Source organism: Delphinus delphis, chromosome 6 (assembly GCF_949987515.2).
Source record: "Delphinus delphis chromosome 6, mDelDel1.2, whole genome shotgun sequence".
Classification (NCBI taxonomy): domain Eukaryota; kingdom Metazoa; phylum Chordata; class Mammalia; order Artiodactyla; family Delphinidae; genus Delphinus; species Delphinus delphis.
In genome coordinates this window covers 36,999,021-37,012,285 of record NC_082688.1, presented here as the reverse complement: position 1 = coordinate 37,012,285, position 13,265 = coordinate 36,999,021, and the positions used below count along the sequence as shown (strand labels likewise).

The 13,265-nt window shown below is 38.0% G+C and overlaps 1 protein-coding gene across 1 annotated transcript in view; it reads left to right on the top strand.

The window, feature by feature from the left end:
* The first annotated feature begins 379 nt into the window (after positions 1-379).
* The window catches only part of LOC132427647 (phospholipid-transporting ATPase FetA-like), a 71,663-nt gene continuing 58,777 nt past the window's right edge, over positions 380-13,265 (top strand). The window contains exons 1-2 of the mRNA XM_069540804.1: positions 380-503; positions 1,829-1,942. Coding sequence (XP_069396905.1) covers positions 380-503; positions 1,829-1,942 — 238 coding nt within the window. The remainder of the gene's footprint in view (positions 504-1,828; positions 1,943-13,265) is intronic.

Here is a 13,265-nt window from a genome sequence, read left to right as displayed (position 1 = left end):
TGAAGTGGTTAATAACTTGCCCCAAGTCACATTGTCGTTAATTAGTAGCAAACTTTGAAATGAAACCCAGTTCTCTAGCTCCTAATCCTTTTTTTTTACTCCATCTCTTCCCTTTTCCCTCCCACATCGCATTTCTTCTTCCCTTCCCTCACATTCTCCTCCTCCTCCTCTGAGTTTAACAGCTTAAATGTATTTTCCAGTTGGCAGCTATGTAATGTGATGTGCGTGTAGAGAGCGTCACAAGATTGGGTGAGTGCCTGGTTCCAGCTAAATAGTCATTACTCAGGTCCCTGGCTGGCTGTTAAGTGTCACAACCATTTCAAATTCCAAGCTGTGCTGCTTGTGTGCATTTGGCCAGGCTACCCTCTCAAAGCTGTCGATGGCCCTGCAGGGGTTGGAGAGAATCCAGAACTTCAGGACCTCCCATCCTTGGCTCTCCTTTCTCAGCAGTAGGAACCCCAAGCCTACTGTGGGGGTCCCTGAGAATTCTCAGGCAACTGAAGGTAGGACTGGGTGCCTAGAGAGTGATGCTATTAGAACTGCTCACGTTCGTTAGGAACACACAGATTCTGTTGACAGAAGAAACAGACCTTAGCTTGGGGTACAAAACTTGCAGCACAAGTGAATTTTTTCGGCCTACACAATATTTAATTTTACTTTTTAAAAACTTTGGATGCTTTTATAGGAAGCATGCACTCACCAATTGGTCACAATGCCCAGCACTTCATTTCTTGTTGTTTTATACCTAACTGCTATTAACTCCCTGGCTCCTAAAGTTATTTGATGCAACTCTGCCTAGATTATTGAAATATGAATTGTATCCTTACTGAGGTCACTTGGGACTCACTGAGGGCAGAACTGGAAGATGCATTCTCATTCCAAAGTGATCACAGTTGCCCAGGAATTTTTTTTTTCTGACAGCCAAACGTCCCTTGGCTGTAAATACTCTTTTACTTAGACTTAACACTCCCCCTCAAAATTATGGATTTTTGTCCCATCTAATCTTGTTTGGGATAATTAAGATGAAAATACATGTAATATTTTCTAATCTTGGCTTATGCATACTTAGTGACTTAGGAGACCTGAAAGAAATTAATTAATTAAAATAAACATACTTTTTTGGCCTTTTTTGAATTGGGTTAAGAATGGAGAGATAGAAGGGTTTTCTGTGTAGCATAGTCATGGGGTTTGATAAAGCATAATTTTCAAAAGGTTAAAAAACATGACTCTCATGTAAATATAAAATGGACAGATGTCACAGATTTTATTTAACTCATTAATTAATGAGGGAACCAGTAAGATGTTAAGACCAGTTCAAATAAAAATTTAGGAGCTGTGTATATATAGGCAATTTCATTAAAAAAAAGTTAAGATTTCTCAATTATATACAAAACTATTTAAAGTCCTAAAGTACATTAATCATAACCTTTGGAGTTATCTTTTCCACCAGAGAGAAAATATTTATATCTATATTAGATGAAAATCTACAAGTTAACTGCTGCCCTATGGGGTTATAGAATAGTCCAACAGAAAACTAATCAAAGGTATAAGCCCAGAACTTCACTAAAAGATCACCCAATAATTTATTTTTCCTGTTTCCAAGTTTCAGCTAATTTTTCTGGCAGATTATAGTTATCAGCTTAGATTTGGTTGCCAGGAAGTGGAATCTGTTTCCCAAGTTTTGAAAATATAACTTTATGATAAGGATGTATGAAATGAATTCTAAAATTTAGCACATGTATTTTAGAGGTAGATTTATTTTGGATTTCAGAGATCAAGTTCCAAGTTTCTTAAACATTCATTTAAGTAAAATGGTATTGGCAATGAGAAATTCTCATTCTAAATTTTTTTATTTCCTTTACAGAAATCCCAGGGAATTTTAACTGGAACTACTCTGCAATGTCTGTATTTGAAAAGGAAAGTGAGGACAAACAAAATGGAGGTAGGTGAACTCTAAGTCTGTATGTCATTATTGTTGCCTGTAAAAAGTGCACACATGCCCGCACATGTGTGTGCACTTGCACGTATGACAGATAAATAGACTGGCCAACCTACCAAACTACCATTTTAGCAAACTGACCAGGAAAGGAAATATACTTTGCAGAAGTAAATACTTTGTACTTACAATTTCAAGCTCCCTTGTTCTGTCATTTGAGAATTCTAATTTGAGTAGTTATACTTGCTCATCTTTTGTTCTTTTATCTGTACTCTTAATTTATTTTGTACTTTTATTTGGAAGTTCATCAGGAAAGCATGTGTTCCTTTTCCTCTCCCCATCCTTCACAACCACCTCCTGCTAAAAAAGAAGTGGTTAATGTGAAAAGCAGTTGCTGAGGCTAATTAAGTCATCTTTTGCAGACTTTTTGCAGACAGAGCAAGTGGATCTGGCTATGGTGTTAGAGAGGATTTCTGTACCACTTCCGTGCTTTCCTGTGGTGTTTCAAAGTACTAAAAGGAGCTGGGGTAATCACACCCAAGCCACCTTTAAGAATGAAACTGCCTGGCATGAAAAAAGAAATCTTTTTCTAACATAAAATTTTGAGAAAGCAAGCCAGACTGTAGTTCTATATTTAGGCTTCCTTTTGAGGAGTGGAGAAGGTGCAGAGAATGAAATTAGGTCACTGATTTAAGGTCACACTATACCTTCTTTACTTTCTGTCATTATGCAGTTGTCTGATTCCTGGAAGGAGCCCATTCCAAGGGCACAGGCCCTGGTTCTAGGAAGAGGAAGTCAGGGAGCTCCCAACAGAAGGAAAAAGCAAGAAGTCCTCTCCTACTCTCAGAACTGCTGAAAGAGAGAGGGTTGAGGAAAACAGGCTAACTGACCAATTTCTCCTGCATCTTCTTATGAACAGAGAATATGGCAGACAGTGTAAATCAGTGAAGCGAGAACACACCCTCACACCATACACAACAATAAACTCAAAATGGCTTAAAGACTTAAATATAAGACATGACACCATAAAATTCCTAGAAGAGAACATATGCAAAACATTTCTCTGACATAAATCGTAACAATGTTTTCTTAGGTCAGTCTCCCAAGACAATAGAAATAAAAGCAAAAATAAACAAATGGTACCTAATCAAACTTATAAGCTTTTGCACAGCAAAGGAAACCATAAACCAAATGAAAAGACAACCTACAGACTGGGAGAAAATATTTGCAAACGATGTGACCAACAAGGGCTTAATTTCTAAAATATACAAACAGCTTATACAATTCAATAACAACAACAACAAAAAACCCCAAATAACCCAATCAAAAAGTGGGCAGAAGGTCTAAATAGACATTTCTCCAAAGAAGACGTGCAGATGGCCAGTAGGCACATGAAAAAGATGCTCAGCATTGCTAATTATTAGAGAAATGCAAATCAAAAACTACAGTGAGGTACCACCTCACACCGGTCAGAATGGCCATTATCAAAAAATATACAGATAACAAATGCTGGAGAGGGTGTGGAGAAAAGGGAGCCCTCCAACACTGGTGGAAATGTAAATTGGTGCAGCCACTGTGGAAAACCAGTATGGAGGTTCCTCAAATCATTAAAAATTGAGCTACCATATGATCTAACAATCCCACTCCTGGGCATATATCCAGACAAATCTATAATTCAAAAAGATACATGGACCCCTATGTTCATAGCAGCACTATTTACAATAGCCAAGACATGGAAGCAACCTAAACATCCATTGACAGATGAATGGATAAAGAAGATACAGATATATATACACACACAATGGAGTATTACTCAGCCATAAAAAAGAACGAAATAATGCCATTTGCAGCAACATGGATGGACCCAGACATTATCATACTAAGTACAGTAAGTCATACAGAAAGACAAACATCATATGATATCAGTTATATGTGGAATCTAAAAAAATGATAGAAATGAACTTATTTACAAAACAGAACCAAACACAAACATAGAAAACAAATTTATGGTAACCAAAGGCAGAGGAGGGGGAGGGATAAATTAGGAGTTTGGGATTAGCGATTAGCAGATACACACTACTATATATAAAATAGGTAAATGACAAGGTCCTACTGTATAGCACAGGGAACTATATTCAATATCTTGTAATAAACTATAGTGGAAAAGAATCCGAAAAAGAATATATATACACATATAGCTGAATCATTTTGCTATACACCAGAAACTAACACAACATTGTAGATCAACTATACTTCAACAAATAAATAACTTTTTAAGAAAAGAAAATATAGAGGACAAAATACTTTAGGGAGCAGTAAGTTCAAGGTTAATGAAGAATGTGATAGTCAATAAAGACTGATTAATTTATTCAACAAATATTTATTGATCACCAAATGCCACTGTGCTACATGCTGGCAATACAATAGCCACAAAACTAGACAGAATCCCAGCCCTAATGGAGATTATGGTTTACTGAGGGACAGCCTTTAATTAAGTAATAAGACATTAAATAATAGCACAGAGAAATGTCAAATTATATCGACGGTAAGTGCTAGGAAGTCAAGGTCATATGGGAGGCACAGTGGTTAAGACCGTGGATTCTGGAGCCATACTGTCTAGGTTTGAATCCTAGCTCCACCACTTACTGTTATTTTTGGGAAAATCTCTTAATTTCTTTATGCTACAGCTTCTCATCCATAAAATGGGGCTACCTCATAAGGATGTTGTGAGGATTAAATGAGGTAATATTTGTAAAGCACTGGCACATGGTAAATACTAGGTAAACGTTTATGTAAAAAGTAATTTATAAGAGCTTGGTGCTCCCATTCAGGAAGATAATTAAGAACTTGAATGTTTATACATGTGGTCATTTCAAAAAGTCAAAATTTTTACCAATGAAAAGTAATTGGAACCAGTTTTCTTGGTCTGAATTCCTTCAGATAGGCTAAGTCTACCTACTGCAGTAGAGTTATTGCTTGTGCTGTTTGGAGCAGTGAGCAGTTAATCCTGGTCCATCCTGTTGGCCTGAGTCAACAAAATAACAGTGGCAAAACCAGTATTTGGCAGGTAACTCTGCCCTTTTCCAGGCTATCAGCCTGTTCTGGTTGGAAAACACATAGTACATAGAGTGGATGTGGAGTTGACTTGTTCCAGCATTTTGCTTACCTACTCTCTCCTTTCTATTTTTCACTACTTTCTTAGTTCAACCTCTCACTGTTTCAAGCATTGATTATTGCAGCAATCTTTTAAGTCTTTATTCTGCAATGTGTTCCTCTGTAAATACGTCATATTAATCTTTCTGAAATTCCAGTTTTATCACATTTTTCCCTGCTCAGAATCTTTCTGGGATTCTTTGTCAGCTACTAGATAAAATTTAAGGTCATTAGCCTGCATTAAAAGCCTGACTTTATAGTCTTGTTTCCTCCCTCCTTCAGACTCTTCCTACCTACTGTACTATCATACAACTTGTCTAGTCTCAGTGCTGAAAATTTCATTAAGTTCTTTTTTTCTGCCTAGATACGTGTTCCCTACATCTATCAATATATTGAATCTATATTCATCTTTTAGGTTTAGTGCAAGTCCTCTATGAAGCCTTCTCCAGCAACTCTAGCCACCAGTGCCCTCCACGCCCCTGGCATTATCTTTCCTTCTTGAATTCCTATAGTGCTTGATTTCTATAATTTTTAAAAATAATAGCCTTATTAAGATATCACTTGTCATAAAATTCACCATTTTAAAGCACACAACTCAGTGATTTTCAGTACACTCACAGAATTGTGAACCATGACCATAATTCAATTTTAGAAAATTTTCATCACCCCAAAAGAAACCCTGTACCCGTTAGGAATCACTCCCAATTCCCCCCACCTCCAGCCACTGGCAACCACTAATCTATTTTCTATCCGTATGGACTTGTCTATTCTACACATGATATATGCATAATATATACACATATATATAGAATCAAGTAATATATAGCCTTTTGTGACCGGCTTCTTTCACTTAATGTTTTCAAGGTTCATGCATATTGTAGCATATATTAGTACCTCATTCCTTTTTACGGCTGAATATCATTTCATTGTATGGGCACACGACTATTTGTTTATCTGTTCATCAGTTGATAGATATTTACATTGTTTCCACTTTTTGGCTATTATAAACAATGCTGCTATAAACATTTATGTACAAGTTTTTGTGTGGACTTCAATTCTCTTGGGTTTCTACAATTCATTGTAAATCTTATTAATATCCTGCCTTGAACTTTTACTTTACTGTTTTGCATATATGTTGAGTTTATCTACTAAGTTATCTACCTAGCCCAGTGCCTACAGAGTTCCCTCTGTCCTGGAGAGTTTACAAGCTTGTCCCATTTATTATACTTCTCCTTTCCCTCAGCTTTACCACCCATACACATATATTGATACAAATATCATCATTGTTATCATCACCACTACCACAACACAACAGTAAAAATTATTAATAAGTATTGATAGGTAGTTAAATAATACTAGGTAGTAAATTCAAAAGGGTGAGATACACTTGTATGTATTGACATGGAAAGATCTACAATACATATTATGAAAAGAAAAAAGCAACTAGCAGAGCAATACATATAGTAGCATCTCATTTGTTTAACAAACACATATAGGTGTTTGTGTATATGTATATGTTTGTAAGTAAATACTCTAAGGAAGGGACCCCCAAAGGATATACGCCAATCTGTTAACTGTGGTTTCCTTAGGAAAGGGAGAAGGCGTGGGAAAGGAAACTTTATATTTTTTCTCTCTATATTTTTGAGTTTGGATCTTTTACAGGTAAAATATGTTTGCTTTACTTTGGTGATTTGAAAAATAATTAAAGAAAAAAGTGTAATCGCAAAGGAAAAAAACTAAGTTGGAGAAACTAGAAAGAAAGGACAGAAGAAGAAATAGTACGAAGGAAGAGGGCATAGATATTGCAGCATGTAGGGCAGAAAATTAATCAGAGCCTTAGTAATAGAATCCTATGCAACACCACATCTAAATAAACACAAAAAAATAGACATCAATGTTGCACAACTCTGTGAACATAACAAACACCATTGAATTGTACATTTTATTTTAAACACATGCATGTATAGAATGTACATTATATCTCAATAAAGTTATTTAAAATAAAACAGACATCTAAAATTTTTAGAGCTAGTTTCTAGAATTCTGTTTATTTAGAAAATTTAAAGCAACAATTGAATTAATTTGTAGGAACTTTTCTTGACCTCAGTAAAAGTCAGGGTAGCCAGATAAAATACATGATTCCCAGTTAAATTTGAATTTTAGTAAACAATGAATAGTTTTTTAGTGTAAGTATGCCCCATGTAATATTTGGGACATATTTTGTTTTTGTATTTTTATTTGCTAAATCTGGCAATGCTAAACAAAGGGAATTAAATTTTGAATCTTTTATAGTTAAATTGTTTCTTTGGCATCACCAGGGTTTGCTCTTAGGTCCAGCTTTGTGTGAATGGCATTTTGTTTCTGATGGCCTTTATCATAACTTTCCCAACCTCTCATCTCCTATCCCAAGGAAGGTTTTATGATTGAGAAGCACTGAAAGTGATGTCTAGTAGTTCAGTCAAACATGATGGTTTTTACCTTTACCACATTGATGAGAAATCATTAGTTCTACATTTCAAATGAGGTCAGAATGGTAAAGCACCACTCTCAACTCCCATCTCCCAGTTGATGTTTCTGTCAGCTTCTCCCTTGGAGAGGAAAGGGGAAAAAAACGAAGGTCTCCAAGAGGAGTAGGGTGAGGGGACTTTGGTTTTGAGCACATTCTGAATTGTGTCAGCCAAATCAATCTTGTATGACATCCTGTTAATAAATGAGGGTTTACTTTTTTTTTTTTTTTTTTTTTGCTTTTTACTATCTTTCTTTTCTTTAGTGTCTTGTCCTTTGAGCAATTCTAGTCTTGTTCTGCTAAACTTGGACAGAAGAATTAGTGAAGCTACAGAGGATGATCAGAGGCATGGTAACAGGAGCGCTACAGTAGTTCAAGAACTAGAATTTTCATGACCTTCAAGGTTTTAGAGAGCTTCCTCTCCAGGTTGTTTTTGACACTGCAACTCTACTCACCCTCTTCAGTCATGCTGATTATCCTCCTGTTTGCTGACCTTAGAAAGATCAACAAAGAATTAGTCTTAGCTGGGGTTTCTCTTTCAGTCCAGCTGTTCTGTGATAATATAGATACTCCCACAAGGAGGAGGAGGTGATTATTCTCCTTTGGAGGGGTTTGGACAGAAATCTGACCATGATTCAACAGAATGTGTTTCTAAGCATCTATTCACTTGTGTGCTTGTTCATTCAACAAATTTGTGTTAAATCCAGGGCCTAATGCTGAGCTAACCAGTGGGATACAGAGATTTAAAGAAAAGAAAAAAGTAAAAAAGACATGGTCTCTATCTTTAAGGAGGTCTTTGTTTAGTGGGAGAAGATGGTATTAGAAGTATTATAAATGAGCTGAATGTAAACCATGAGACATAGCAATGGGTAGACTGAACCAGAAACACGTAATGAAATGGTGATGAGACAGCAAATTAGTTACTGCCTCTTCCGCAGGACCGCTGACCCTGGACTTTCCCATGATGACTCTCAGCTATGTCATTTAGCTATTCTTCATACCATTCTTTAGATAGAAATATCATCTGGTGACTGCACTCAAGATATCTTAGAGATGCAGTCTGGAGAGATGAAATATAAATGTTCTTGTGTACCCAAGACTGGAAGCCATATGGGCAGCTAAATCAACTGATAGCTATAATGTTCCCATTATGCTTTTTGACTACTAGGATAAATTGTGATCATTTGGAATCTAAGAAATTCCAGAATTCCTACTGTAAATTGATTCCAACTAATCTGAGCAGAAATTCCAGAACTTGGTCAGTTATCCTTCCCCTGGCACTCTCTTCACTGATTTTTAGAGATGGGTAAGTTTCAGTCATACGCATTAAGTGACTTGGGTGAAATCACCTAGGCCTGTTGATCTAGAATGACAGCAGGGGGTTATTGCTGAGTTTCTCTCACCAGCACCTGGGCTTCCTTGATCTGGGAGTCTGGTGGTGTAAGGAGAGGGGACCTTGACTAATCCCCTGGTTAGAGACTTGCACTCCTAAAGGTCATCTCACTGCTCTTCTGTCTTTAGTTGGAAAATCCTATTTGTGATTGCTTTCCCACTGTGAGCAAGGAGGTATTTGCTCAGAACCTCCTAAGACTGATTGCCTCCTGACCACCTGGCCTGACTTCCTTTTTCTCCCTCCCTCCTTCTTCCTCCTGCTTCTTTTTCTTTCTGTGTGCCACTTTTTCCAGTTCCCTCTTACAGAGCCCATTTTCCTTTTTAGTTTCTACCATTTCCTTCTCTGGGTGCATCTCCAATTTTCTGTAGCTTTAACTCCTAAAACTTGAGATTGGATTACATCAAGATTGCATAAGAGCTATGTTTTTCACTCTAGCATTTGATTCAAAACTCTTAAGTACATACTTAGAGGCTTCTCCTACTTTGACACTTCTCTCCTACTAACATCCCACCAAGGGATTTTCCATCACTAGACTGTGGCTTTTGTACCCTTTCTTCTTTACTGGCTGAGTCAGCTTAGTATATCCACAGGAGATAGCTGAAAGTTCAAACTCTACTTTGAGCACAGACAACTGTATCAGTGATCCTTGTGGAATCTCCTTGACATAGCATAAGATAAAGGACAAAAAAATATCATTTAATGAGTACTTTTGATGTGTCAGGTATTATGTAGACAGTTTATGAGTACCATCTCATTTAACCCTCATATTAGCAGATAAGGTAGATTTTACTATCCCGTTTTACACATGAGGAAACTAAAGCCCAGAGATGGAAAATGACTTGCCCTAAGTCACTTAACAGTTTAGTCACAAAGCCCAGTCTAGAACTGCTAAAATTTTCTGAGCATTTTTTGATGTATTGGGAATTGTTCTTAAGTGTTTTGCATGCCTCAATTTATTAATCCTCACAATAACTTTATGAGTAGGTATTATTATCATTCATTTTACAGATGAAGAAAATGAGTCTCAGAAAGGTTAAGTAACTTCCTCAAGGCTATGTAGCTGGTGAGTGAAAGACTGAGATTTGAACCCTGGAAGTCTGACTCAATTGTCCATGTTCTTTTTTTTTTTTAATTGAAATATAGTTTATTTACAATATTGTGTTAGTTTTAGGTGTACAGCAAAGTGATTCAGTTATATATATTTTTTCAGATTATTTTTCCATTATAGGTTATTACAAGATATTGAATATGGTTCCTATGTTCTTTTTCTTTTTAATATAAATTTATTTATTTTTGGCTGCGTTGGGCCTTCGTTGCTGCCCGCAGGCTTTTTCTAGCGGCAGTGAGCAGGGTCTACTCTTCGTTGTGGTGCGCAGGCTCCTCATTGTGGTGGCTTCCCTTGTTGCGGAGCACGGGCTCTAGGCGTGCAGGCTTTAGTAGTTGTGGCTCGCAGGCTCCAGAGCACAGGCTCAGTAGTTGTGGTGCACGAGCTTAGTTGCTCTGTGGCATGTGGGATCTTCCCGGTCCAGGGCTCGAACCCATGTCCCCTGCATTGGCAGGCAGATTCTTAACCACTGCGTCACCAGGGAAGTCCCGAGTTCCTATGTTCTTAACCACTGTGGAAGCCTGCCATGTTTTTAACTCTAAGTCAACTGCACATTTTATAATACCAAGTTGCCTTGCTTCGCCAAGATGTCTGACCCTTTCATTTCAGTGATTTTTACCACCCTCAGGCCAGCTCCCAGCACAGGTCTTTGTGAAACCAGGCCTTCGCTGAACAGGCTGTAGACTCAACCCTTAGTTCCCAATGAAGGATGCATTTTCCACAGTCACCAGAGGCTAGAGCTAGGTGTTTGTCCCCTTGAATTCCATAGCCATGACTACTTCAACTAGACCATCTCCTAGACTCTCCTTGTCTAAGCTAATTTTCAATCTTCTGTAGCTCTAACCTCTCATCCATAATTCACATTTTGTCACTCTTGTTTCAGCCAAACAGAAATAAACTTTGAATTAACAAAGTGTTGGGGAAAACACTTGGTCATCCCAGTCTTTTCTCAACAATATTCACAAGCCCTAGGGAATCTTGAATTAATCTTTCATTATCTCATCCAAAAATTTTTTCTGCCTTTATTATCTCAAACATGACTTGCTACCTTCTTTCCTTAAGCTTGTCTTCTTTTTCTCTCGGACTTTTAGTTTCTTCTCCTAGATGCTTGTGCAAACTGAAGTTTTAACCACTTTTCTCATTGTTCCTGCTTTTCCTTTTTTTAGAGGCATCTTATGAAAACCAACTTTATAGCCTTCAGTTGCTCTTCCCTTCCTGGTGAAAATCCTACTTTCCTTCTTCTTTCCTTTTCTTTCATAGCAGGTCGGGGATCAAAGAGCCAGAACTAGGTGTTGGTTAATGCCGTCCCCAACTTAGAAGTCTCCATCTGTCTCCACCAACTCAGGCTCTGAACTTTGGGATCTACCTGCTTTACTTTACTCCTAAACTCAAAGAGGGACGTATGTATTTAGTTGTTTTGCAGAGCCTCAACTCCATGTATCCCTTGGGGTTGCCGGGCTTAGAGAGAATAGCCTGTTGCACCCAGATAAATTGCTGGGAAAACCTGTTAGACCTTTATTAAGTTAAAAAAATAGTTAGTGATATCTAGGATTAAATTTAATAAGAAATGTGAAATTCAGTAAGAAAATATTAGAACTTTATCAAGAGGCGTAAAATAATATTTTTGAATAAATTGAGGGGCTGTGCTGGTCTGTTGGGTATGGTTGGAGGGGCAAATGGCATGAGAGAGACTGATTTTATTCACCAATGCCTGAGCAAATTGAGCATGAACATAGTAGAAAAGTAGCCTGCTTATGGATTGGAAATCTCAACGTCAGTCGAAACACCAGTACTACCCTGGTACTCTGCCCTAATCAGTCAGCCATCTGGGCCCCTGAGAAAGTCCCTGCAGAAAGAGTATAGGTCATGCAGCAGCTCTACATCCTAGACACAGCTAAATTATCTGAGCCATACATGTTCCACTGCTTTGGATAACCTAAGTTATAATGGTTAGCAGAAGCTGTTGTATCACCAGATTGTAAATAAGCCACTAACTAGTCAAAACAGAGTACAAAACAAAACATCCTATCAGTCCCATCTCAACTTCCCCTCTCTTTATTCAGCTAATCCTAGTAATCACAAGAATGAAACAAGAAAGAAATACACTAGTGCAGGAGAACAAACTATAAGCTGCATAGCTGGGTGGTAAACTAGCCCAGGGAAGACTTATAGCCACTTGTTTATGTATTGCTAGCAAGCTGATTGTACAGACATGATCATCATGCACAAAGAAATGGCTTCCTGGGGTCACACCAGTCTCCCTCCAGGGATGTAGTATGCTACTGGATGGGGGACTAATAGTGCAAAAAGGTCAACTCTCTCCAGATTAATCTGTGTAATTTCCAAATCTGTGTACTCAAATCCTGAGTAAAAGGAGGTAAACATCCCAGTTTCACCTTTCCTACAATTTGTGCAAATCTCTGAACTTCAAGCACTGCCCATTGTGCAGACTTTGGCCCCTTATATTTTCTGTAAGAAATTTAGTCTTGTGCTGATTTCATGATGTTTAGTCATTTTTGCTGACAACCAGAGGAGGAATAAAGGAAATTACATGAAGAACTATAAAAGTCCCTGTCTTATCATTGGCTCTTTCCTCAGCTTTCAGAAGTCTACCATCTTAGCCCCCTGAGGAAAGAAGTGTGATTTTCCAGACCTGACTGTTCTTCCCATGGGAGGTAGCTCTGCCTTTTCTAATAACCCACTTTCACTCTATCCACAGAATTTTAGTGAATAAAATTTTATTTGTCTTCATCTCTAGTCAAAACTCTAATCTTGGGGCTTCCCCGGTGGCGCAGTGGTTAAGAATCCTCCTGCCAATGCAGGGGACACGGGTTCGTGCCCCGGTCCAGGAGGATCCCACATGCCGCCGGAGCATCCAAGTGCATGCGCCACAACTGCTGAGCCTGCACTACTCTGGAGCCCGTGAGCCACAACTACTGAGTCCACGTGCCACAGTTACTGAAGCCCGCACGCCTAGAGCCCGTGCTCCACAACAAGAGAAGCCACCGCCATGAGAAGCCCACGCATTACAACAAGGAGTAGTCCCTGCTCACCACAACTAGAGAGAGTCCATGCACAGCAATGAAGATTCAACACAGCCAAAAATAAATAAATAAAATTAATTTATTAAAAAAAAAAAAACTCTAATCTTGAGCAAACTGGACAAAATGAT